The sequence below is a fragment of the Pleurodeles waltl genome, chromosome 12 (genome assembly GCF_031143425.1).
Source record: "Pleurodeles waltl isolate 20211129_DDA chromosome 12, aPleWal1.hap1.20221129, whole genome shotgun sequence".
NCBI classification, from domain to species: Eukaryota; Metazoa; Chordata; class Amphibia; order Caudata; family Salamandridae; genus Pleurodeles; species Pleurodeles waltl.
This window is the reverse complement of record NC_090451.1, coordinates 697,888,787-697,916,504: the sequence shown is the minus strand read 5'-3', so window position 1 is coordinate 697,916,504 and position 27,718 is coordinate 697,888,787. Positions and strand designations below refer to the sequence as shown.

General features: G+C 46.8%; 1 protein-coding gene across 3 annotated transcripts in view; it reads left to right on the top strand.

The window, feature by feature from the left end:
• LOC138266885 (phospholipid scramblase 2-like) overlaps positions 1-26,714 on the top strand; it is a 70,593-nt gene extending 43,879 nt beyond the window's left edge. For 2 of the 3 annotated variants that reach the window (XM_069215611.1, XM_069215612.1), the window contains 6 exons: positions 9,271-9,683; positions 11,382-11,424; positions 14,335-14,555; positions 23,305-23,466; positions 24,513-24,674; positions 25,744-26,714. In XM_069215611.1, coding sequence (XP_069071712.1) covers positions 9,271-9,683; positions 11,382-11,424; positions 14,335-14,555; positions 23,305-23,466; positions 24,513-24,674; positions 25,744-25,800 — 1,058 coding nt within the window. In that variant the 3' untranslated portion in view covers positions 25,801-26,714. The remainder of the gene's footprint in view (positions 1-9,270; positions 9,684-11,381; positions 11,425-14,334; positions 14,556-23,304; positions 23,467-24,512; positions 24,675-25,743) is intronic. The other variant, XM_069215613.1, reaches the window with a different exon arrangement.
• The last annotated feature ends 1,004 nt before the right edge of the window (positions 26,715-27,718 follow it).

Sequence of the window (27,718 nt, the reverse complement as noted above, 5' to 3'; positions counted from 1 at the left end):
GTGGATGGTTTCATACCCGGACCTAGGGTCTCAGTGGTGCAGTTACGTATAGGGGAGGCTGGCAATTAGATCCTTTAAAAAGGTTCCTGCTTGCTCTCTGTTTTCCCACTTCAATCACATACAATGTTCCCAGCCCCTTTCAGGAGAGGGGGGAGGGGCGCATGGACCGTGCAATGACGTGTTGTGATTGAACTTCCTGCAAGGGGGTGGGCCTTGCAATGACACATGGTTTGATGCACCACATGAACCATCTCCGATACTTTGCCCACTGCTTCTTCCCTTCCTAGGGCACCGCCCGCCGCTCCTCCAACATAGTATTACATAGTAAAAATTACAAATCTCTGCTGCTCCTTAAAGCCTCCTCCTTCTCCCATCACTTAGCATCACCAGATGGATTTTATTCCAAGGTTGCCAGGTCTGGCACTCTCTAGAGTGATGGACCCGCTGCTGGGATAAGTGTGTGGCAAAGGGTGAGAAGGGGTTATTGGCTGAACGTGCTGCTGCTCATCTACACGTTAAAAAAAACATGAGACCTTCTCAGAGACAGGTCTGTGTGACACAAACCACTGTACTAAGCCAGCAACCCTCACGAGCTCCATACCTTACTGCACACAGTGTCCGTAATGCGGGTGTGCAGCATCTGTTATCGTGCACAGAACTACTGTGTCCACGAATCACATATGTTGTACGTGGTTGTGCACGGTTTGTCTGTACAGAAGGACAAGCATTTCTGGGTTCCTTCTAGCAGAGATCTGGTTCTTTCCAGGCTTTGGACACCAGTTCAGAAAAAGCACCATCTAGTTGTCCAGGCTTCCTCTGTCTTGACAGGAAAGCAGGGTATATTTTTAGGTTTCGCTTACCAGACAGTGCAAACTCTCTGATTGCAAAAGATCTGTTGTGGCCTTACCAGGAATTTCCAGTGGGCTTACAGCCTGCCCATTGCTTATTATTGGTTCACTTTATTGTCACTCTGATTTGCTCAGAGGCGGCTCCTCCGCAATGGCAGAGGGGCATCACCCACCTGGCTAATAGCAAGCAGCATAAAAATTAAACAGTGTTTCAATAGTGTTTTATTGTTCTGCTGCTAGCTCAGCCAGCAGTGCAGAGAGGAGCGGGGCTGGGCCTCAGGAGGTGGGAGGAGGTAATGAGGAGAGAGTGCACTAAGTGTGCATGTGTGTTTGGCCGGCCTCAGACGCCCGGCCAAATACACATGCGAACTTAGGTTTCTCCAGCCTGACTGTGCTACACAGCTGGCCTGGTTAAAACTGCACAGGCCCCAGGGTTGTGTCTGAGTGGCAGTTTGAGCCGTTCAGACCAATCCTGGCGCTGCTTTCATGCTAACTTTGGCATGAAAGCAGTGCCAGGATTGCTGGGGAACGTGTTCTGGTGTCCAAGTGAATGCTTGGACACCAGAACAGGAAATGAGCAAAGGGCGAGGCGGCTGGAGATGGCGTTGGCGGCGGAAACGGTACGTTTTTATTTTATTTTATTATTTTTTTCCTCCTCTCCCGCCCCTTAATATTTGCGGTCGCCTCCACTACATTTGCTGCTTCTTATTCAGTGGTTTGCCCTACTCTTCTTCTGTTTGTTTCTCACTTGAAGCATAGGTTCTCAACCTTCGTTTTGATTGTCTGACTTGTATCCTTACACTGCTCACTTTTAGGGAACAACTTTTTTTTTGGTAAGCACTCCATGAGAGTGCATGTGTTTTCCATCTCCCTTGTGTGCTTCTTCCACTACTCAATATATACACACCCCACGTTCCATGTTGTTCTCTCCCTTGTGTGCTTCTACCCCCCTTGTTGCTCTCTCTTTCATGCGTTTTTTTCCCCCTCTTCTCCTGCCTGGCTTTCTTTTTATTTTATTTTTCTTCCTGTTCCGCTAGCATATCCTCCACCAGCCGCCCCCCTCCTCCCAGCCTCCTTATTTCGTAGTCCTTTTTATATAATCATATATGATAACTTTCTTTGCGGGCCCTTGAGCAAATTGCTGCTAGCCGCTGCGTTTGGAAAAAATGCATTTGTAATACTTTAATTATGTTTATGAAATTTACCAATCCATCTCAAATCGGTAAATGAAAAAAAATGGTGCTCATGTCGTTTCATAGGTGCAGACGTGTGGTAGCTCATGTAGTTGCATGCATCATCATGGATGCATGAATGTACGTATAGATGCAGCCACTTTTTTTCTTATTATTTTTTAGGATGCTTCAGACCATCAGCAAACAGCATTTGCAAACATAAGATCCAAAAGGTGAAACCTATTGGCTTTGTCAATGCATTTTATATATAGCCCATATTAGCCTTCACCTGTGATGAGTCATGCTGGCGGGAATCACGCATGATTGCAATGAAAAAGGGTTTAACTCTTTGGATCCCAAAACGTGGCCCAAAGCATGAGCTGTGCCTGGGGCATCAGAATTCCTTGGGATGGCGCTGTTGAAAGAGAATCCGAAGTGCTGCGCGGAGGGGACAGCGCGGGTTGACTTGGGCAAAAAGAAGTCTGTATTTTTATGCAGTGGCGAATGGCAGTGGTTCCCAACCTGTGGTCCTGGGGGTCCACGTAGTCTACACAGGGGGTCCGCGACGGCTTAAAAAATTAAATAATAATTACAGATTAGGTCCCCATCCTTCTGTAATGACTTAGTGGGGTGTCCACGGATTCAAATAATGATTCAGTGGGACTTTCCGGGTTAAATAATGATAAAATGGGGTTCCACAGAAGTCAAAAGGTTGGGAACCACTGGTCTGTGGTATGAATCTCCCCTTTGTCCAGCTTCCACTCTGAGCTGAGGCTCTACTCCCTTCTCTGCACTCGCTGTGTTGTTTGGAATGCGAGTCCGCCATCTTTTAATCCTATTCACTGCCTCTAGGGCCTCCGCTGGTCCGCAGTAGCCATGGTGCTCTCCCCCTCATGTGCTTCCCCGTGCATCCCTCCCCCGCTGCAATTTGAATTGTTCTCTCCATTGTGCACTTTCCCACTCGCAACCCACCTCCTAACCCCAAACATCATAGGCAAAGCCAATAGGTCCAAAAGGAGAGACCTGCTAGGTTTGCAAATGCTTTTTATGTTTGATGTTAATCCAAGATCTTGTGATTTAGCTCCAATCATATAATTTACTTGCATGTTTGGGCTTACAACCAGCCTTCTGCATCCATTGGTCTGCTGTTGGGTTGTTTAGGTTTTTCCTCTATTTACTGCAGCATACAAGAAGAGGCAGTGGGTCCACCCTCTTCAGCCAGTAGCAAACGTCACTGTGAGAGACGGCATCCCGCCCTTTCACAAGGAGCACATCCACACACAAAGTAGTGCTTCACTAGTAGGGACTAATACAGTGCAGGCTTTTTGAAACCAAAATAACAGTTATGCTTTTAGTCATTTATTTTTAATATTGAAAAAAACATGGCTGCTCCGCGAAAATAAAGTTAAAAAAAAAACTATGATGGTTACAAAAAACAAGCATTGACAAAGGCAAAAAGCAGGAAGCTAGCACTAGCTGGCAATATAATGGTGCTCCTGCGCCTCCCTGAAAGACGACATTATTAAATGTTGGTGAATTATATTTTGACTAGGATGTGTTAAATGTGTGTAGCTTTTGCTTTATGAAAGATGTAATTTCAGTGACATCAAAATAGCTAAACAATAATTTACATATTTAACCTTTTGTCACATAATTTATTCAGTGTTGCATAATGTGGTACTCTGTTGTGACACAATTCAAGTGACCCTGAAGATAAGATGGGAAGCCTGGGGGAGGTGGGTCATGCCTTGTAAGTGGAAGGTGGGCTGCAGGTGGTGAGCTGAAAGCAGTTGTGATTGATGGTCCTAAGGGAGATGAACCAGCTCTTGAAAAGTGGAGTGCAAGCAGTTGTGATTGGTGGACCATGGACTGGAGGCATTTTTGATTTGCTGGCCGTATTCTTCTGGCACTTGGGATTGGACCTGTGGAAGCTGGGCCAGCTCTAGAAAGGTGGACAGGAGGTGGTTGTGATTGGTGGCCTCCTGCGGGAGGTGGGGCAGATCTTGGAAGGTGGACTACTGGCAGTTGTGATTGGTTGCCCTGATGATGGCCAGCTCCTTGACGGTGGACTGCAAACAGCTGTGATTGATGGACGTGGGCGAGGTGGCCAGGTCTTGGAAGGTGGACTGCAGGCATCTGTGTTTGGACCTGGGCAAGGTGTCGAGCTCTCGGACGGTGGACTGCAGTCAGTTCTGAGTGGTGGACCTGAGGGAGCTGGACCAGGTCTTGGAAGGTGGACTGCAGGCAGGGGTGATTGATAAACTTGGACATGGTGGCCAGCTCTCTGAAGGTGGACACCAGGCAGTTGTGATTGGTCGACCCAAGAATAACTCTTTAGCTAAGATCTGAGTTTTGTTCCATGTGTTTAATGTTTTCTTACCACTTTGTTTTTGGAAGTAAGTCATTTCTGCTTTTTGCGAAGGGGTAAAGTGCACTCCTTTTTCTCTGTGAAGGTAGAGGTTTACAACCCTCTTCGATTGTCCAGGGTGCCTTTTGAAAAGTGGAATCAGTACTAGTTGTAGGAGAGAACCCTTTTGTTGACAGTTTTTATTCTGATGCTCATGCCTCAGGGAGATAATCTGATCTTCTGTGTTTTATAATTAGTTCTGCATTTCCTTTGCTTTCCTTTTTCTTGAGTCAGCAGCTGTGTGGGACAAACGTGTTCAAAGGCGGAGGGAGGGCTCTGAACTGAGTGCTCACTAAAGAGACTGAGGTCTGAGAAAGAAGCTCTCCCTTAACTCTATAAAAGCTAGTTCTGTGAGGAGCGCTGTGGGGAGTAAGTGGGTTGCTTCTTTATGTTAGAAGTAGAACTCTTAACTAGTAGTCTGGGGTTAGTGATGGGAGCTGCTCCTTTACCTCAGAGTAGAGCTGTTAACTAGTAGTGTGTGGTTAGGGATGGGAGATGCCCCTTTACTTCAAGGTATAACTGTTAACTAGTAGCCAGTGGTTACTGATGGGAGATGTCCCTTTACCTCAGGGTAGAGTTATTAACTAGTAGCCGGTGGTTAATGATGTGAGATGCCCCTTTACCTCAGGGTAGAGCTGTTAAGTAGTAGTATGTGGTTCGTGATGGGAGATGTCCCTATAACTCAGGGTAGGGTTGTTAACTAGTAGCCTGGGTTAGTGATAGGAGCAGCTGCTCCTTTACCCCAGTGTAGAGTTCTTATCTAGTAGCCTGGACGTTAGTGGCAGGAGCTGCTCGTTTACCTCAGGGGTAGAGTTCTTAACTAGTAGCCTGGATGTTAGTGGCAGGATCCTTTACCTCAGGGGTAGAGTTCTTAACTAGTAGCCTGGATGTTAGTGGCAGGAGCTGCCCCTTCGCCTCAGGGGTAGAGCTCTTAACTAAGAGAGATGGCCGGTGCCCTCCCCTCCCCCGGCTGCCGCCTCGCACCTGCTCCTGTAAGCGGAGCCCACCCCGGGCCCCCTGTCTGCAGCCTGGCTCCGGGAGGGATGGGGTTACCGGCTCTTTGTCGGGCTGAGTCAATAGCTGGAGTCTTTGATTTCCGCTGCCACGTCAGAGGAGGTCTGAAGAGGCCCCTCCGCACCCCCCACCACAGCAGGCAGGCGTTGGATGTGTAAAGGGGACTGGTACTGGGATACAGGGTCCACCATCTGTAGGGCTGGATGAGTTAAAGGGCCTGGCACTGGAATGCAAGGTCTCATATGACCCTGACACTCTAGCCGTAGGGCCAGTGTGCACTGGTCCAGGGTTACAAAGTCTCTAACCTGGAGGGCTGAGTGTGAAACAATCCCGGTACAGGGTCGGTCAGCTGTAGGACTGCATGGGCAAAGGAGACAATACAGGGATACAGGGCGTTTCTCCTGTAGGGCTGGATGTCTAAAGTGACTTGGTAGTGGGGTATAGGGTGGCATCTGTAGGGTGTTCGGGGGGGGGCGCTGGCGCACGGGTACACCCTCCGGCCGAGGGCTGGGTGTGCAGAGGGGGCTGGTCCCGGTGTACAGGGCCCTTCACCCCCACCCTCGGCCGGTCCCAGCGGGCTGGCCTGGTGCCAGCCGTGACTCACGGGTTTTCCTCGAGCAGGCGAGGGCAGGGCCCCTGCAGGTCGGACTGCATACCTGGGCAGTGCCCGGCCCATCCCGGCGGGGAGCTGGAAACACAAACACACGTGCAAAGCGGCGCCCGGTGCCGAAAACGCCCTCCAAGAAACTGTCAGGGAGCAAACATCCCTGTCAGACGCCGCACGCCGCCGGCCGTGCAGAGAAAACCCGCTGTCTCCAGGGACAACTTACGGGTTTTGGGGGCCCTGGGCTAAACTTCTTAGGGGTGCCCTGTTCGGAACATCTTTGATCCACTTTCAGCTCTTTCATGCCCTCTTTGTCCAGGTCACACACAGTGCAGGGCACCCTGGTCCGAATTCTAAATGTGTTCACATCTAATATTCAGGGATAGTGGTTTATTCAATATTGTAACACACCAGCAGTTCCCTAATATTACTATAAATAATTTATGACACCCCCTTATTTCTCATATGTGAGGTCCTGTTTTCAACGAAAATATTTTTTTTATGTATGTTGCATGAAACATAAACACAATTTCTCTGCGAAATGTCTGTAGTAGGTTCTCATGCATCACCCACATTAAAATAAATGAAAGAAAACCGTAATTAAAACAATCTGCTTAAGAACTATTAAAGGTCATCAGGGCAAGAGCATCTGCAGAGCAGGCCTGGCTCTATCATAGCCCCACCCCCCCCAATAGGCTGGAGCAGTGGTTCCCAACCTGTGGGCCGGGGACCCCTGGGGGTCCGCGAAGCCTCCTCAGGGGGTCCGCGGCTGCTTAAATTTTTTTGTAATATTAGGTCCCAGCTATCAGTAATGACTCCTTGGGGGTCCCCGTGTTCCAATAATGATTCAGTGGGGGTCCCCGGGCTCCAGTATTGATAAAATGGGGGTCCACGGAAGTCAAAAGGTTGGGAACTACTGGGCTGGAGCCATGGGTGACCCACAGCTTTAAGAATGGCCGGAGCACCCTGGTATTTTTCGTTTTGAAATTACATATTGACTGAATTGTTAAACGTTTTGCTTCTGTGTTTTTTTAAAAAAAAATAATAATAATCTGCCACCTCTATCATGTGGTAGACTACTATATATATGTGCACAAATTAAGCCCTGGTCATAGCTATACACCATCCAGGGACATTCCAGTCGCCCCTCCACAGGTCACTCAAGAGTTGTCTCAAACTGCTGAACAGGTGTTACAGGGAGGTCACTTTTTTTTAGGTCTAACCTCGCGACAACTCTAGCTATCTGCTGTACAAGACGTATTCTATGAAGTATAATAATACACAGAATGGGCTTTGGGTCAGCTGTAGTCATGATTGATAGATTTATTGCCTATCTGGTAAGCCCTTGAATCATTGGCTTTCCTCCCTATTCTTGTGTTTGCCCCGCCCCTGGAGCATTTCTGCTCTATCATCTTTTTAATTGAATGAGTTGCGCCTTTCCTCTTCTGACATCAGGGAACTATTTTATTTCATTTCAGCACTCCATAGGGGTGAGTCCCCTTCACCTCGTTCTCTCTCTGTGTTTTTGCCACCACCTGCTGCCCCCCACTCATCCCTTGGTCCCTGTCCCTTTCCACCTTCCCCTGCTTCGTTGGATTTTCTCAAATAACTTTGATTTTTTTTTTTAAATAATTCTTTCTTTTCGGCATCTCCAGACTGCTTCAGGGCTGCTTAGTTTCATACTTGTATTTGCTTCCGGCGCCTCCCCACCCACTTTATTATGTTTAAAAAATTTAAATTATTTTAGTGGGGATCTGGCAGCAGGAATCTGCTCACAGGTTCGTTTCCTTATTTTGTTTTGCGAGGCATTGCACATCTTTTTTTTCTTTAAAAAAAATATATATTCTGAAATGGTGGTCAGCCATCTTGGAATAGTCAATAAAATAAACAAAAAAGAATGCCAAAATGGCTGTTGGTGCGTCAGAGATCATGCTCACTCACGTGCACGCCTCGACTGCCTTCTTCGGATATTTTTTTATTATTAGAAACATTCCAGTATGGCCACCCATGCTTGTGCAGGTATGTACGTGGAATACATGGAGCCATTTTTGGTGTATTCTTTTTCTTAATGATTACAAACAAGCCTGATCTTTAAAGACGTGACCTGCTTATCTCTACCTGACGTCACATTCTTTAACAGCGGCGGAAGTGACGAAGATGTTGTTGTGATGTCATTATGGTTTCTTCTGGAAACTTTCTCAGATCACAAACAAAGGCACTGCAGGAGAAGCTGAACAGCAGGGACCACCTTAATAGTTACACAGACATGGTTACAAACTTGAAGTTAATACAGTGACAAAGAGTAGGAGGTTTGTAGGTCAAAGCTTGAGGTGATCTTTGTGAAAGTTGGAAAAAGAAAAGCAGGTCACGTTTCTGGAACCAAAAATAGTCTTGCTGGTAGGCCAAGATCGTGCTCTGTTGTTGAGAGCAGTGTGCTGCGTTTGTATATGCACTCAGAAAGTGCTGTGTGTTTTGAATGCACCCAGAGTTTTGTGCTGCATTGGTGTGTGCACTCAGAGTACACTGTGTTTGCATCTCAGCTCAGAGGGCCTGATTACAACTTTGGAGGAGGTGTTAATCCGTCCCAAAAGTGACAGTAAAGTGACGGATTTACCACCAGCCGTATTAGGAGTCCATTATATCCTATGGAACTCGTAATACGGCTGGTGGTATATCCGTCACATTTGGGACGGATTAACCCCTCCTCCAAAGTTGTAATCAGGCCCAGAGTGCTGTGCATGTATGTTGGATGTTGCTGGCCTGCCATCTCACACGGTGCTGGTGTGACTCACAAATTCATGCCTCATCACACGGTCACACAGTGAAGAGGCAGAATTATATGGTGAGCTGGAAACCCTTGCAAAGGAGAGATTTCCAGCTCAGATGGGAAGGCTTCTCACAACTGGGCTCAAGTTAAAATATCCCCAAGCTATGGGCAGGTGATGCCTGATTGGTTGCCTAATAGTGGGGGGGTGGGGGGGGGGGTAGCAGTGGCTATTTAGACAGAGCAGGGAGTCCAGAGCACCACTTGACGTGGCCTCAACCCTTTGCCAAGGCCAGGCCCCCTTCTGCCATTACACTAAAGCAGTGAAAAATATCCTTAGCTTTGCAGGTCTGATGTTGCTGTAAAGGGGTCACACTGCCCAATACCACGTTCTGTTGCAGAAGTTTAAATCTTTTCTTTTTGGACAAAAGCTTAAAAAATCAATTTTGTTTGAATTGCAGATTACCCAGGCCCCCAGCCTGGCTATGGGCCCCCACAGCCAGGGTACCCCGTGCCACAGCCTGGCTATCCAGGACCACAGCCCGGATACCCCGCTCCGCAGCCTGGCTATCATGTGCCTCAGCCTGGCTATCCGGTCCCACAGCCTGAGGGGTACCCTATGCCCCCCTACCCCGTGAAGCAGCAGCCCTATCCTTTACCGGACCCTGCACAGCCAGCACCCGCTCCGGGGTTCAGCGTCTACCCCTCAAACCCCGGAGTCAGCATGTCACCACAAGCCCCTCCTCAAGTGCATCCGATTCCAGAGCCTGGGGTCTCGCCACAGCGCCCCCCGGGACAGGATCCGCATGGAGCCATCACACCCTACGTTCCAGTCACCAACGCTGTCCCCCCAGGGCTGGAGTACCTCACACAGGTGCAGTATACGTCACTTCCCTCTCTGCCTGGGGTGGAGGAGCATGGGGGCCGAGAGGGGGAGTGTGGAAGCCTCAGTGGGACAAATGTTGGAAGCCAAATGGTGGATTTTTGCGGGGAGTGTGGGGGCAGTGAGATGGATGTTGGATACCTTAAGGATAGATTGTTGGGGGACAGTAGGAGGGCTGTGGGAATCAGAAAGCAGAGTGTGGTGGGCAGGGGAACAGATGTGTGGAGTATGGGGGAAGAGACATTAGTTAGTGAAGCCACATTCTAGAATGTGGGGGCAGGTGGGTGGACTGTGGGGGGGGGGGGGTGCAACCGAGCCAGTGTGGCCAAAGGGAGGATTGTGGGAGACCGAGGCAAGGGAGCAGAGAGGGGGGTGTGGAGGGCGAGGGTGCATGGTGTCTGGCAGAGGGAGGAGTGTGGAGTGCCAGAGAGATGGTAGACTGTAGAGTGCCAGAGAGAGGCATGTGGGGCCAGCTGGTGAAAAGCGGGCCGCACTGCACCTGTTGCACTATTGATTTCTACGCCCCACGGGGTGCCTAATCATTTGCACCCCCTCTCAGAGCTCGAGAATAGCCATATGTATGGCTGCTGATGCTGCAGCTGGACAGACTTGTCCTTGTACCAGTCTCTTTCTGTTAAATTCCATCTCACTCGCCAGACACGAAGGTGCTGTGATCGCAGCATCAGTGCTAAGCAAGCTAAGATGTAGCCTGTCTTCAGCCTGCACAGGATATCTGCCTGTACTTAACATAATTGAAGGGGGATAGCCTTCCTTTCTACCACTAGCTTCCAGTATGAGACTGGCAGGTGGTCTCAGCACTGGGTCATATTAGCTTTTAACTGGGTTTTGTTTGCTTTCAGTGAATTAATTTAGATCACTCTTCTATGACCGCCCCACGCATGTATATTTAACCCATGGGCCAATTCCCGGCCTTATTTGTTGGAATGATTCTACATCCCTGGCATGCAAGACGGGTATTTATGCCCAGGATGCAACAGCCTTTCCATTCTTTCCAGCCTTTCCAAGAGTTCATTAACCAGAGAGTGCATGAATTGCAGGCTTCACATTTCGTGGAATATGACGTTACCTGGTGAGGACGCCTCTGCAGCCCTGGCGTGCAAGTGGGTTCTTCCTGGCTAGGATGGGACAACCACTCCAGTCTTCTCCTAAGAGGCATCACTTACAGGGTGCAGGGACTGCAGTCCTCATGTTTTATGTTACTTGGTAGAGAAGCCTCTGCAGCCCTGGCCAGAAGGGTTTTTTAATGTGTAGGGTGAGGCGACCACCCAAAGCATTGTATTTCTATAAGAGGTCACCACATCTGTAAGAGAGATGGGGAGAGAGGGGGCTGTGTCATTGCTATGAGAAGGCAGCTAGTGAAACTGCTGCCTGTCAAGAAGACACACTAGAGATGACAACCACTGCAAGAGGAGGATAGCTGGAGCTTGGGAGGAGTGAACAGGGAGCGGACTGGATGAAGGAGAGCGATGAGATAGACCTCTGCACAGATGTGGGAATAGTGGGGGAGGAGTGTAATGTTTTATCACTTTGTGAGCGAGGAAGAGTCAAGTTAAAAACAAAATTGCAAGAATCTCGAGATACACAACACCTGTTTACTGGTATTGGGTCTCGCACTGCCACTCTCTGGTGTCTCTAACCAAATGTTTCTTTCTCTCTTTTTTTCTACAGATTGATCAGATTTTAATTCACCAGAAGGTGGAACTCATAGAAGGTGAGTTTCTTTTATCCCTAGTAAGAGAAGATGAATGTTTGGGTGCATTCACACAGTTAGGCCTCATATTTGTTCCTGCAGCGCACTCTTGCCTCTCACGTGTAGGGGAGAATAAAATGCAGCGTACAGATGTTACTCAGTATGGACATGTGTGACTCAAGGACTGATTGAAAGAATCTAGGGGTATAGCGCCTCCTAACTTACCCACACAGTCCCACAAAGTGTCTGCTCGCTGACACTCTGTGAACTGATGGTTCGTGGTTATCATTTATAAATTAAATTTCTAGTTTCCAGTTAAAACCTATTATAACTGATAAAACACCTCCGGGGGAAAATTGGTTTTTCAATAGAAACTGCAAAACACTGGATCGTACTACACTTCTACTGATTTGGCCCTCTCATATCAAACACTAGAAATGAAGCAAGTACTTCTAAGCCCGTTTGTGTGATGGATGCTTCTTCTCTGGGCCATGTCGGCCATGCTAAGCCACCTAGTATGCCCTTGTGGATCTCCGTAAGTTCCCTCGGTCCCTACGACCTACACCCACTCCCATCTTGGGAGCATGGCTTACATCATATGACGTTCAGCTCATTGTTCATTGCGATGTGCTGCATAGTGGCCAGCATGTTTGAGTGGAGGCCACGGAGCACCTCCATGATTCTATCCTCTTTCACAAAGAGTGGCACAGAGCTTTGCTTCCTGAAAGCTCAGGGATCATACTTGTGGCGACAAACACAGTGTATACAGAGGCCTCTATAATCAATGTCTTCCCATGAAATACTGCACACAACACTCCTGTTCATATATTTGCATTGTGTTGGTCTACAAAGCATGCCTATTGGAGCACCATTCCTTCATAGAGAAGGACCAAGGGCCATGTCACGAGCATTTTCAGTGCCCATATCCATGAGTTAGTTTTATTGAAACTGCCCTTTAAGTGCATACATGAATCTATGGGATAATTTATAAGCTGTAGACATTAGTGCTCATAAACCTGACAGTGAGGGCGCAGCCACTACTCTGTGAGTCCTACCATGTGCAGCAGATGATAGTTTTATAAACAGGTGTACAGATCTTGTTCCGAGCATGCACACTTGCACAGATACAGCCCCAGGGCTCAAGGATCACAAAGTACACCTTTCATTCTTACTGCCGCCTTGATAAAAGAATCTTAGAACTTATGGTGTTGCAGTGAGGCTTGACACTTGGGAGCATCACCTGTACGAACACTCTGACTGCATTTAGTGTTTACATATTGACTGTGCTAGTCCCTTTAAGATGTAAAGTGTACTGTAAGTGTGCCCTGCGTAGAATGCATTAGTCGCCGTGTGAATTGCACATGCAAATGACCCAAGATATCCTGCGAGTGACTAATGTTTTTTACTTTCTAAGTTGCTTCTTCATACAGGAGCACAGTTTGTTGTCACCAAAGTCCCTGTAGCCAACAGTATGCATTTTGCTATATTAGCAGTATTGTCTCCTAAGACAGGTAGAACAGAGGAATAGGCCCTGATCAGACAGTAAAACCGACATTTATTAGGCCAATTCTTTCTTGGTATCTCAAGGCAAAGAACAGGAGAGTGACCCTGACTTGCAGTAACTGTGCATGGAGCACCCCACTATATATATATTGCATGCCGTAGGTGGAAATCTTCGTTCTGCAAATCTTTGCCATATGCTTGAAGAAGAGAACAGCAGAAAGGTGAGCTAAATATCCATCATTGTCATTTTAACTACGACAATCCAATCTCATTGGAATGTAACCGCATTCCCATGCATGCACATCCTTGACATGGCGTGGGACTGGACTGTTGGAGAGAGGCGCTTAAGTGCTGGGAAACTGAGACGGGTGTGGAGGTGAGACAAATAATGAAAGAGAACTTTAAAAACCAAATTCAGTGAAAGGGTTCGAAGAAGGTTTTTGTGAGCAGGAAATGAAGTATAAACAATCGACTTTAAAAATGAATGAGAGAAGGAAGAAAATGAAAGCACATTTCTTTGTAAGAACTGGAAAGACGCCATCTCTGTGATTATGTATAGTCAAGTTAAAAAATAAGTTTATTTACACAAATTAGTACATAAAACCACATAAATAATCACAACTGTAAAAGCACCTTAATGAAATTTAATCAGTTGCCTAATAATATCTGATTAATTCATCATACTTGTAAGAGCATTTATAAATCGACATAAAGCTATGTTTATATACAGGTGGCACGCGCCAACTTACAGCTGATCTGCGGACTTCTGTGTCCAATCCATTAAAATGCGTAGTAGAGTGTGTTTAGTCTTGTGCAGACAAAGGAATTTTTCATAATTCCCTTAGATTTTCCTGTAGAATTCAGACCTCAAGTAAACAGGGTTGCAAAGCAAACTACATTTTAAGATGAAATGCCATAAATTGCAGTCTGTAAGCTTGTGGGTGTACAAAAAACACACCCTCACCTCCTAATGTTACTAGTGTTAAAACTATGATTCTGGACATTATAGCAGCAGAAACAGTCAAAAAAGAATAAACACTGATGACCACTGATTTTTAAAATTTTTAAAAAGTTCGGGAAATATTAAAAACACCCCATGAAATGCACAGCAAATAAAAACTAAAAACAGGAAAGCCTAATTCTATTTAAGATAGCTCTTCCCTACCTACTAAAAGTTGGTGCTTATCGTAGAATACGAACACCATATGTTCGTGGGTGGCATGTGTAGAGGGAGGTACCGGGTGGGTGATTAGAATAACCTGACTGTTAGCTGTTGTGTGTGATATATCTGTCTGTCTGTTTGACTGTCTCTCCATCCACCCATCTAAGCTATGCTCCGACGCCTCATTGGTCAATCTCGGAGCAGGGTTGCAGTTGTCGGGCAGTGCCAGCTCGCGGCATTAATGGATGTTTTCTTGTCGCCCACAGCCTTCATTGGCTTCGAAACCAACAACAAGTACGAGATCCGGAACAGCATGGGCCAAAAGATCTTCTACGCCAAGGAGGAGAACGACTGCTGCACCCGCAACTGCTGCGGCTCCCTGCGGCGCTTCAACATGAAGATCACCGACAACTCGGGCATCGAGATCATACACCTGATCCGGCCCTTCAAGTGTGCCAGCTGCTGCTGCCCCTGCTGCCTGCAGGAGGTGAGATGGGGTAGGGGTGTCACCTTGTGCTGCGGGTAAAGGGACTGTCGGGGGTGTCCCCCGACCGGTCTGTAGGTAGCAGTGCATGGGATGGAGCGTGCACTGTGCTCCTGTCAGTCCGTTGGCCTTTCCTGTCTGTATCCCCCTGCCATTGTAGGACTTGGGCCCACACACCACTCAGCCAGTGTATCTCAGCAGTGCCACACTTTCCTTGAGGCAACAGTGCATGGTGATGGAGTAACAGGACACGAACCACTGACCCCTCCTATCTCTTTGACCCTATGTGCCACCTGTTGGTGAGAGTCTTGCTACACAAATACCACATACATTATACTTCCATTGCAGTTCTATCAGCCATACACTGCTCAGCCAGTACATCTCAGCCATGCTGCAGTGGGCATGAGTATAAGTGACCTTCAGCCAGCTGGACCGACCCAGGTCCCACTACTTAAAGTCATGACTGCTGTGTCCACAGGCTCTGCACCACCCTTACCTAGGCTTAAACAATCGCTACCCTTCCCCCCTCCCAGATATGATGACCAGACCCCCTCGATGGACCTAGAGCATCCGGAACCCCACACAGCACCTAGATTTGACAACGGTCCCCTTAAGGCAGCCATGAGGACTACTCATTTTTAACTATTGTAAAAACTGTACAGCTGAGCTTGTGCTGCACTATTGCAAAGGGGCAGTGGGTGGAAAAATGTGTGTTTATGTCTGGGTCAATGACGGGTCGTGCTGAGCACAGCTGTAATCTTGAGTGTTGTGAATTAGATGTGTAAATTTGAGAGGCGCAGACAAGACCACTCTGTTCCGGCGGGGCCCAGCCTGCCCCCAGAGGCTATCGGAGGAGAGGGACAAACACAGCCTCTGTAACAGCTGTCCTCACTGACACAAGGGGATGGGACTGGGACGTGCCAGACGTGTCTCCCAAAGACCTTTAGGGTCTATAGGGTAGGAGCTCAGACGAGGGTGGAATCGGTGTTCATGAGAAGCACCGTGCACCAGGTGAGTCCAGCACGGAGGGCGCAGTACCTGATTTATAAACTGTATAAAATGCAGAGAGAGACCTAATTTTTTGCCACCACGGTGAAGGAACACAACTTTCCTTTGGCGCCATTGGCCACACAATTGAGTGTACACAAAGGTGCAGAGAAGCCACTCTTCAAGGACCACCCAATAAGCACCAGCGTAGTCTGCCCTGAGAGCGTCTCATGCGTCTGTTCAACTGCAGATGTCACATCGTCATCCAATGGTGAAGCTTGGCTGTACACTCAAACAACCTATGGGGTGGAAGTGCTCTCATGCACCACCAACCATGAGACAGACATTGTTGATCATTACAACAGAGCCTGCTTGGGCTACAACAAAGGTTTGGGAAGAGCAAATATTAACATGAGGTCTTGCAGGATCAGTCTGTTGTAATGCGTAAGGATTCAGTCCAGATACTATATGTGTCTATTTCAGTGGTGTACCTACTTTTCTGGGTGCCTGGCATTCTTCACCTGGTGTGCTTTACATTATTCTCATATGAAAAAACCTAAAAACTAATGGCTAAAGTGCCCTACAACCTCCAAAGCTTATTTAATTTGAAAACTTGAACCCTCAAACACTTTTGGCCAGACAGAGCTATTTCTTGAACCCAGAGTAGGACATGTTCCTTCCGCAAATAAAACCAGGCCACACCGAACAAGACATCGAAAGTAAAAATAAAATAAACACATAAATAAATTAGAAAGGGCTTTGCCACCAGACCTACAGTGTCAGACACCACTTGACAACAGATTCTGTAAATAATGTCTGACCCTGCAGAAGGTCTTTTCGTCCCTGATACATAGGGTCGTGCACATGGAGAGGACATTGGTCTTTGCACCACTGAGTAGCCATCCCTAGCATCTCAGTTTCCCACTTCAACAAGAGTAAGTTAAAAGCTGTACTCGTTGCTTCCACCCACGCGACAGGAGCAGACTACAGCTCTCAGAGAGCGGCGGGCCCTCTCAAGCAACACTGCAGAGACCATGCCAGTGTTGCATTCCTGTGTCGAAATTAATGAATAATTTAAACTGTTTTATAGGGCGCACAGCTACTCCGAGGAGAGCCCCGAGCCAGTGTGTTACCAAGGACAAATAAACCTTAACACCATTAATGAGAAGATAAAAGCAATGTTATCAATTTCTTGCAAAATAATGATTCTGGACCAGGGTTCGGAGTTCAAAGTGAAGCTAATTCCAGTGATCCCCTTTTCCTTATCCGCCTGGCCCACAGCACTACTGCCAAGGTAGCCGTGGCCAGAGCCGAGGTACCGAGGATCCGAAGAGGAGAGGGCTTGATGGACCAAGGACTTACAGAGGATCTTCTACTTAACTGGCAGCTAATAAAGGGACCGAAGATGGATAAAAATTGGAGTGTGACCGTGAACCTTCAAAATGATCTGAACTGCGGGGTTCTGGACTACTCGACACGGTCTAGGCAGGCCTTTAGACAGCCCGAGGCAGAGAGCGCTGAAGTGGGTCACTCTGAAGGTCACCAGCGAAGGAACCACCTTCTTCCTGGGAACAGGAAGAGGAATTTCTCAAGGGTGTGGAGCAGAGCTATACAGGAACCTACCACTGCAAGTACCTGAGGTTGGAAAGAAAGTTGGTTATCAAACTTGAATCCAAGATTTTTAGCTTCTGAGGTTGGCAGCGGAGGGGAAGGCAGAGATGTTGGCCAACCAGATCCCGCTAGTTGGCTCCATAGGACCCAGATGAGAGGATTCCAGCCTTCTCTGAACTCCACTTCAGCTGATTCCTGTGCATCTAAGAAAGGCCTGTGTGCAGACAGGCTTAAAATTCCCCATACGGTAGACCTTTCCAGACACACTCCCGACCACTGATCAAAAGGATTGAATGGAAGGTCGTAACGATTCAATCGGCCTGTAAGGTAAGGTGACGTTGACACCTACAGATATATAAACTATTCACTCCCTTTTAGAGACTGTACCAACCCACATCCAGCATGGCTTCCTGAGACCATTTGTGGTATTTTGAACAAGTCCTCAAACACTGATCGGTAGCAGTATACATACATGTGAAACCACGAGGGCATTATGGAACAGTATACGAAGAAAATAGACACAATTAAAAAATCCTTACATTTTCCTTAGGGCTCCCAGTTTTAAGGTATTTATTTTTTAGCATTTCCATCTGTATTTATCCATATTTATTTTGTGGTGTGAAAATAAGTGGGGTCGAAAATGATACATTTACACATCAATTTAACTGATAAACATGCACTTGTACTTTGATACCTATCGTGTTTTAGAAAGTGCAGCAGCCAAATATAGCAAAACGTTGCACCAACAGGTAGATATTGGCACTTTACTACAAATATATTTTAATATATGCCTGTATTTAAATATATCGTAATCTGTTTTTTAACTCCCCATGCTTGTGTCTGCTCTAACGCTGTCTTGGATTTCACAAAAGACAGAATAGGAAGTCACTCATTAGAAGTACAATTTTCTGTATTTTTTCACTTTTAAAAATAAATACAGACAGGAAACACATGGTTTTCTGTCTGTATTTATCTGTGAAAAGCACAAAAAATGCTAATCTGGGAACATTAATGATTTTTTAGGTCAAGCCAGCAAGTGTTTTGACCTGTTGTAAGTATTGTGGGCTTTTAATCACGCCCATCACTTTGACTCGTTCGTTGGCTTGCCTTTAAAAAAATACATTATCATTGGTAAAAGCTTATTTTTCCTTGGTAAATGCTTTATGTTTGTCCCTCCTAGGGGAGGTTTTGTTACCACCTTGCAGACGACCCTTTACATGGATAATTGCACGACTGCCAATATATTTGACTGAGCGAACTTCTTTTTCCTTTTGTGTGTCTCCTTCGCGCTCTTGCTCATGGAGGCCATGGCGGCTTGAATCGGCTCGCTTATGTCAACTGTTTTACTTTTCATTTTCATTTTATGTGGCAAGAAAAGTACAGTTAGGAACTTACAACGCCAATAGGTCTAACTGGAGAAAACGCAAGACCCATTATTTTGCAAATGCTTGTTTACTATTGAACATGCAGCTAAAGGTAGTTAAGTGAGTTGGATGCTGGTGTACATTTAATAGCAGCTAGGATCTTAAAAAGGAAGCCCTGGTACCACTCTTAACAGAGGAAAGGTATTAACAATGGTACTCAAAGGAAGTGGTCGGCTACATACCAGCCTGTAAAGCTGGGGCATGGCATTTACAGAGTCCAGCCGTGCGGCTGCAGATCTATTCACAGAGTTTTGCAAAGCATGAGCCAGGCCCCCGGTGGATGGAGCTCTTGACAGCTGTAGGTAGTACACGTACAGATTTTATGCATCAGGGCACTGATTTGCATGGTGCCAAAATAAAGCAAAGTTAACTTTGCAAAAGGTACCGTCTGAGCATCCGAAGTGCAGAACAGCCAGAGGGTCGGTTTAACACACCACATAAGGCATTATTAATACGGTCGAGGTAGAATTATTGCAAATCAGACAAAAGATATTGGGTCTCCAGAAAGTATTTTTAGGGTGACATTTGAGGAGGCCCGGAAACATGACAATGTCACACCTGAAGCTATTCAACAGCAAAAAATATGGCACAGGAGGACCCTATAACACAAATGCCAGGTAGGATATCTCAGTGGGGTGTTAAGAAATGCAAAGACTTGTGATTACCTGTGACTCTCCTGCGTGGAAATAGGTCATGCTCTGCGCAACCTACGAAACTCGTGAATCAGATTTGCGTCCCAAAAGAAAAGGTTACTTACCTGTAACATTGGGTTTGCACCGCACTCGCAGGGCACCCGGCCTGTCTACGAGTTGTGGAAAGGCTACGGATTGCAAGCAGAGTAGCAAAATAATATGAGGAAGGACACGAAACGATGGGTCTTGGGGAGAAAATCTCCCCGGAGGCTCTACGCCTTGGAATTGGTGCCCACGAGAGGGTGTCGAAGGGGGCTAAATGTTTCAAGTACTTGGTGGAACCACTTGACGAAAGGGTCAACCACAACTTTTGAATCTGTAACAGTCTCAAGGCTTGTGTAGGTGGGGTTTTCCTCTGCTGTTTGTTAGGCAGAAGTACTCCCTACCGCTTGAAAACAGAGCTCGAAAGCAAGAAGGGTATGATAGCTTGTATCCGAGTAGTAACAAATCCCCTACTCTGGGCACAGCACACTTTTACTTGAGAAGATTAACATTGCCGGGGTCACAAGACGTCAGCAATATAGTTAAGGATGTCGTGATTCGGAGGTCACTAAATGACTGACTTGTGTAGTTCATCCTGGCTTCAGATAGGAACTCCAGCTTGACTGGTCAGATTGAAGAAATGCAAGCGCTTGGTTGGTACTGTACAGCTAGTACCCGGGTGCTCGTGTGGTACTGTACAGCTAGTACCCATGCGGTTCTATGGTAGTACGGTTAGTAATCAGGGAGTTGTGTGGTAGTGTACAGCTAGTGCCAAGGCGCTTGTGTATTAATGTCCAGCTAGTACCCAGGCGCTTTGTAGTAATGTACAGATAGTACTCTGGTGCTTATGTGGTAGTGTACCGCTAGTACCCAGGCGCTTTGTAGTAATGTACAGGTAGTACTCCGGCGCTCCTATGGTAGTATACAGCTAGTACCCAGGTGCTTGTGTGGTACTGTTCAGCTAGTACCCAGGTTCTTGTGTGGTAGTGTACAGCTAGTACCCAGGCACTCGTGTGGTGGTGTACAGCTAGTACCCAGGCACTCGTGTGGTAGTGTACAGCTAATACCCAGGTGCTTGTGTGGTATTGTACAGCTAGTACCCATGCGGTAGTGTACGGTTAGTAATCAGGCGCTTGTGTGGTAGTGCACAGCTAGTGCCAGGGCACTTGTGTATTAATGTACAGCTAGTACCCAGGCACTTGTGTGGTAGTGTACAGCTAATACCCAGGTGCTTCTGTCGTACTGTACAGCTAGTACCCAGGTTCTTGTGTGGTAGTGTACAGCTAGTACCCAGGCACTCGTGTGGTGGTGTACAGCTAGTACCCAGGTGCTTGTGTGGTACTGTACAGCTAGTACCCATGCAGTAGTGTACGGTTAGTAATCAGGGGCTTGTGTGGTAGTGCACAGCTGGTGCCAGGGCACTTGTCTATTAATGTACAGCTAGTACCCAGGCACTCGTGTGGTAGTGTACAGATAATACCCAGGTGCTTGTGTGGTACTGTATAGCTAGTACCCAGGTTCTTGTGTGGTAGTGTACAGCTAGTACCCAGGTGCTTGTGTGGTAGTGTACAACTGGTACCCAGGTGCTTGTGTGGTACTGTACAGCTAGTACCCAGGAGCTCGGGTGGTAGTGTACAGCTAGTGCCAGGGCACTTGTGTATTAATGTACAGCTAGTACCCAGGCACTCGTGTGGTGGTGTACAGCTAGTACCAAGGCACTTGTGTGGTAGTGTACAGCTAACACCCACGTGCTTGTGTGGTAGTGTACAGCTAGTACCCAGGTTCTTGTGTGGTAGTGTACAGCTAGTACCCAGGAGCTCGGGTGGTAGTGTACAGCTGGTACTCAGAAATTTGTGTGGTACTGTACAGCTAGTCCCCATGCGGTAGTGTACGGTTAGTAATCAGGCACTTGTGTGGTAGTGTACAGCTAGTGCCAGGGCACTTGTGTATTAATGTACAGCTAGTACCCAGGCGCTCGTGTGGTAGTGTACATCTGGTACCCAGGTGCTTGTGTGGTACTGTACAGCTAGTACCCAGGTGCTTGTGTGGTATTGTACAGCTAGTACCCATGCAGTAGTGTACGGTTAGTAATCAGGGGCTTGTGTGGTAGTGCACAGCTGGTGCCAGGGCACTTGTGTATTAATGTACAGCTAGTACCCAGGCGCTTTGTAGTAATGTACAGATAGTACCCTGGCGCTCATGTTGTAGTGTACAGATAGTACCCAGGCACCCATGTGGTATTTTACAGCTAGTACCCGAACGCTCGTCTCGGAGTCTACATGGGGGTAGCAGCACCTGGCAATAGGTATACTTAGATAGCACCTTTTTAAAGAATAAACCTAGATGTGCAGAATGTTGCTTCTGGAATTCGACATGAAGGGGAACTCTACCACCTGGAGATGTTTCAGTATTATCAGTTTTTTTTGTTCAACAACACTTTTTTCAACTTATAAAAAACAGTTCTTTAACATTCAGTATCACCTCATGGTGAAAGAAAATCCTCACCTTGGACAAGCAGGCTAAAATATTGTACACGAAAATAATGCAACATTCAGTTTCTTCAGCCTTTTCGTGTCCCTCACGCGGCACCTTCCAAAGTCAGTGCGCTTTACAGGTGAAGCCTGATACCACGGTGCGGATGCCACCATCACCTTCACCAGACCTCCTTAGTTCTTCACCACACTACCGCTCACACAATTAGAAATTCTCCACTTGTTGCTTTTAAAAAAGAAGTACAAGCTATTATTTTTTTCGACTTCAAATTCACTTTAAAACCATGATCCATTGTATGAAAGTATTAATTTTCCGGAGTCATTCAGTCATATGGCTGTTGCACTACCCAGCAGAAGGGCCAGGTTTGGCCTGACACGTACGTCACTTTGGAGATCTGAAAGAATGTAATATATCTTTTTTTTACTTTGGGACGTGGTTTCCAACTGACTTTGAATTAAAAATAAAATTAAGTTTTTAGTTTCTTTTGGAAATACCATGTGGAGATGTTAGGCCAGGAGGAGTGCAGTGAAAGGTATAACTTTTATAAAGTTTTTTTCCCTTTAACTTGAGAGGTAGGAGGAAATGTTTGTTAATTTCTCAGTGCTCTGTAACAGAATGGTCTCTGAAGTCTCTCTGCCTCCGGCAGTGATACGGCCCTCTACCGAGGGCTGCTACAGTCATTAAAGGCCTCCTACCCAAATCGTAAGCATCAAAGGCCTATATCAAGGGAGAAGAAATGTAACAACTGATATAGCAGGAGGCAGAAGGGCTATAATGCTAATAGAATGTTCTGCCCATTGAGGGTAGAATGTTCTAAATGAAAGAGGGACAAACGGAAAGACAAACATTGGAATGATGGAGCAGAAGGCCTCTAGTGGCTATTACTTGCCCTCAGCCGCTCTGTTGTTTTCAGGCTAGGGCACCATACCCACCAACAAGCCGGAAAGAGGGGATACAGGAATGACATCATACGAGTCACACAACCTGTTAGAGAGCCATGAATTGTCGTTAAAAGCAGAAGTGCACCGTCAGCTGTCGCACTGACAACTTCAACAGAAAATGTCATACTAGAGCGTGAAGGGAACTGCAACTAACAACCTACAGCGCTCCCAGAAGTTCGTGCTTTGCAGAAGACATAAGAGGAGAAATACGTTTTCTGTTGCACAAGTGGAAGAAATGCACTTAAAAGTAGTAAAACATCTCCTAAATGGTATAGTCCAGAACTGCGGCCTTCAATAGCAGCACTACCTCGACTGGCTGGAAGACACACCTACAGCTGGGCAAACTGGCTTAGCACCTTGAAGGTAGTCTCTTATACTTGTATGAGTTGAAGCATGTCTAAGGGGTCATCTGGGTTTGAGAGTAGTTACACAGTTTGGAGCAGCTGATGATGTAGTGTACTCACACATAGTTTGTGTGTCTCATTGATGTGCACTCATGCTACAGTAAGCACTGAGACGGAGGAATGTTTTGCATACAAAGTTGCGACTGTGGGAGCAGGAGTGTTGGGATCCGTGTTTGTGATGCTTACATTTATGCAACATTTGTGCTGACACATTGCAGTTGGAGGTTCAGTCCCCGCCTGGCACCACCATTGGTCACATTGTCCAAGACTGGCACGCCTGTCTGCCCAAGTTCTCCATCCAGAACGCCTCCAAGGAAACGGTGCTGAAGATTGTGGGTCCTTGCCTGGCCTGCAACTGCTGCAGCGACGTCAACTTTGAGGTACGGTTGGCACGCAGGAAGGGGGTGTCTGTGGATGTCTAGTGGTGAGAACGAGGATTCTCATGATGGCTTGGCATCCATGCCAGGCAGGAGGGGGGGAGAAAAAAAATAACTTCTCCCTAAAGAGAGGAGAAATGTGGAAAGGGTGGGAGGGGAAGTCCTATCAACAGTAGACACACGATAAACCCACCCAGCTGAGGATGGGACAAGTGAGGATGTCCGGTTTACAGAGTGAATATTCCATTCACCATAGTGGTTGTGTTAAACCTTCATTACTGCCCAAGCAGGGGAAGATATTTAATGTGTGATATTTCAAAGCCCACCTTTTCTTCCAGTGATGCTCAATTAAAATTTCATGCTAACTTAATTTCTCTGGTGCCGCCCTCCGCGTCCTGTCTTCACTTCTTATGTGAGGACATTTGTGCAGAGAGATGGCAAGATGGAAGAGGCGGGCAGAGAGCTGCAGAACTCCCAGGTTTTGCAGCCTGAATCTTTTCTGGATTCACAATCATTGCATTACTCCGCCATCTAGTGGTTGGGTCCGTAATTCTTGTTTCTAAGCGCAAACAAGCTCAGAGCTGAGATAAGCAGACCAGACCTTGACCACATGATAGCAGGCAGTGGTCACTGTGGCTCAGTGGGTTAGGAGTAGTATCTTCTCATTGTAACTGATCTGAGGGTCTCTCACCATGTTGGTATGTTTCACTTGAAAGAAGAGTACATTTTGCAGAACTGCTTTGGTAGCGTTGCTGCTTCAGTGAGCCGTCAGTGGCCTACAGTAGAATTTAGTAAGCTAGCTATAGTGAACCTTCCTACCTGAACACACCTTGCACTCCACCCATAGCTCAATAGCTGATCTTAGGGTGCTGTTCAGTGCATTGAGAGAGCACTCTCTTATTGCTACAGCTACTTTTAACTAATGCCAGGTGGCGTGCATCTAAAGTAACATGCCCCCTTCTTTCATGACTTATTTCCTGGTAGCCACACTGGTCCCCATCCTGCTGAGAGTCTTGCGTTGAATTACTGTTTTGGCATCCCTTTCCCAGGTGAAGACGACCGATGAGTCTCGGAGTGTTGGGCGCATCAGCAAGCAGTGGACGGGGCTGATCAAGGAAGTCTTCACCGACGCTGACAACTTCGGCATCCAGTTTCCCGTGGACCTTGATGTCAAGATCAAGGCTGTGCTGCTGGGTGCTTGCTTTCTGATTGTGAGTATACCCATGAGAGGCAGAACTTCCTGGCGGGCGGGATTTCCTGTAAGAAGCATTACTGCCATTGAGGGGTGGAACCTCGTGTGAGGTGGCAGGCGTGAAGCCATTTGATGACCATCGTAGGTCAATGGATCAGCGATGGCCTTCTACACTCTCAGAGGAGCTCATGTGGTGATGTTTGATAAGAGATGGGGACCTGCAGCCAAAGCAGAGCAGGGGTAGGGTTAGAACAGAGAAAGAGGGTTACCATGCATCTGGGGCTGAAGCATGGCAGGGAAAAGGCAAAGATGGGGGCTGGAGCCTAAAGAAGGGGCAGAGGGCTGCCACCTCAAAGACACTCGCTCTGAATGTGGGTTCAACTGATCTGGCTGTAGCGGTAAATGGAGGTGAGAACAGAGGTAAAATACTGTAGTCCCAGGGCATTTCATGGAGAGTGTTTGACTGAAACAGGTTTCCATTCTCAGAGCAGTTAGTTTATGAAGGGCGTCCCGCACAGATTGGGGATGTGTTTTCAAAGACGTTCAGGATGTGTTACAGCAGAATGGTGTTTCTATATCTAGGGCGAGCAGGGGGTTGTGGTCACAGGGCAGCTTAAGAAGAGGTGAAAGGGAGTGTTTAGAGGGTGCAAGTTTCCTGGAGCAGAGTGAATGTCGAGCAGACAAGAGGCTTGGCTTGGGGACTGCTGACCCAGGCGAGCACAGGTGTTGTGTGTGTAGCAGGGGTCACTATTTCAAAGGGTGTGAGCAGAAGTTGGTTTGCAACCTCTGGGCGTGGAAGCAGGTGAGAGCAGCAGGTGTGCTGCTGCAGTGCAAAGGAGACCAGAACAGATATGTCCAAGGGGCACTATTCTGGTGTTTTGGTGGTGAAATTATAGAAAAGGTGTGTTGGTAGCAATGTACTATGCTTTCAGTGGAGGTGGGGGTCAGTGAAGAGGCAGGGATGCTGTTCTAGTGGGGTCCCTATTTATGAGGTTGAAGAGTGATGCTTAGACAGAAAGCTAGGCCTGTCTTTCTCCCCCATCTCTACCTTGTACCTCACTTACCATTTGTGTGTTTTTTTCTTTCAGGACTTCATATTCTTCGAGAAAGTGAAAGACGCACAGAAGAACACCGTGATGGGTTGAGAACTGCATAGCCCCCGTTGCCCCTCCGGCAAAGTCTTCTTCTTTTACCCTGCATGCCCACTAAAAGCCAGAGTGTGCCAGAAAGAACAAAAAAAACGTTTCCCCCTCGCAGGAAGACCGTGTCCACCTGGTCCGGCTGGTCATCCATCCATACGCTGCAGGGTGGGGGAGCCTTTATTACCTCTTAAGTTTATACCGTTTGTGGTTGGTCGAGAGCTCTTGGCACCAGAGGGTGTCATTTATAAGAACAGGCACTACCCTCTGCAACTTTATCTATTTTTGAAGACAAACCACACCAATGTACCATTACAGAGCTAGAACATTGCAGTGGATACTGTGGTGAACAGTCACCTGGGGTTCACGTGGCGAGCCTACGCTTACAGTGCTGCCTGTGTATTAATGACGTATGAGCGGAAGAGGTAGATCCCTGGTAGACATCCTACTCAAACAGGATTTGAAAGGGGGGACCTACTGCATGAAGCAACCAAAGATGAGAGCAACAATCTCTTGTTTAAAAAGACGTTCTGGGTTTCTGAAGACAACAATTTAAGCTAGTTCCGCGGGCCACTACCACCCTGTATGACAGGGTACGCTTCCTTAATCCAGATTACAGGGCAACAACAGGAGTCTGAGGCACCAACTTTACATTTTTACTAGGGTTCGGGTATCTTTTAATGTTCTCTGTCACCGAGATGCACTGCCTGGCTACTTCTGGGGTTCCTAACTCACCACAAAGATGCCTTCATCAGTGCCTCCACCCCAGAGGGCCAGAGACACCCCTTTGGTAACTTGTTTGATATATCAGCTCAACTGTATGCAATGTGTCGAGTGAGTCTGTTACTTAGTTGTTTTTTATCTCTGTGTTTGTATGCTGTTTTTTTCATTTAATAAAACGTTGACTTGTCTTTGGCCAATTGGGTTGTACCATGTGGTGCCACAAGGAGTAACTGTCACTTGTGACTTGTTGTCAGTGATGCTGGTGTTTGAGGTGCCACTTCACAATGAAGGGTCAGCAAAGCTTTTATCTCTTTTTACTTCATGTGCTACGAAGCAACACTTGAAACCAAAAACAAAATACTTTGAAAAGAAAGTAAAAGTTGTAATATTCAGAACCCAACATCGAATAGCAGGAGAGTGCACAGCATGTGAATCTACAGCATTACAAACTCAATCCAGTGGTTCCAGGTTCCTAACTGTTTCGAGTCACATGCTTTGCACAGTCTTGTGATCGACCAGTTGGGCTCGGAATACCATGTTCTTCAATCCACATTACATATTGTGGTCGGAATGACCTGTCTTGACCTTTCCAAAACCCAGAATGCCTCGCACTACAGATGCTATTGTCGGGTGTTTTTTTTTTTTTTTTTTTAACAATTGATCAGAGAAGAAAGCAAAAAATATTTGCGTATTACCAAGGATGGAGCCCTTCTAGATGAGTATTTTGGACCTCCATTCGTATCGGTTTAGGTTATATGAAAATTTTTCCTAATTTTTGACAGTTTACACAAGGGAGTATGGCAAAAGACATTTTAAGCCTTTCTGATATGTTGCAACATAGATTTGTTCAGGGTGTGTAATTTGGTTCCCAGGTTACAGGATACCATAACGATGTGCGATCAGGCTCGCATGTTTTTCATTCGAACACCATCGATAAGCCAGGGAAAAATGCTGGAAATTATTTGAATTTGTGTTTGAACTGGTCCCAAGGTGTAGCCAGTTTCTATCAACTCTAGAACACAATTGGACCACCAAACCTGAAGCGAAAGTCTGATGTGGAGGAAAACGACTTGGCATAAAGTCCCCAACTAATATTTTGGATGAATAAGTAAAAGATAGAGATGCCTATATTCTTTAGTGACAACCACACAGCTCCATCTGCCATTTTTCCATTACTGAAATGATCACCCCAGACAATGCA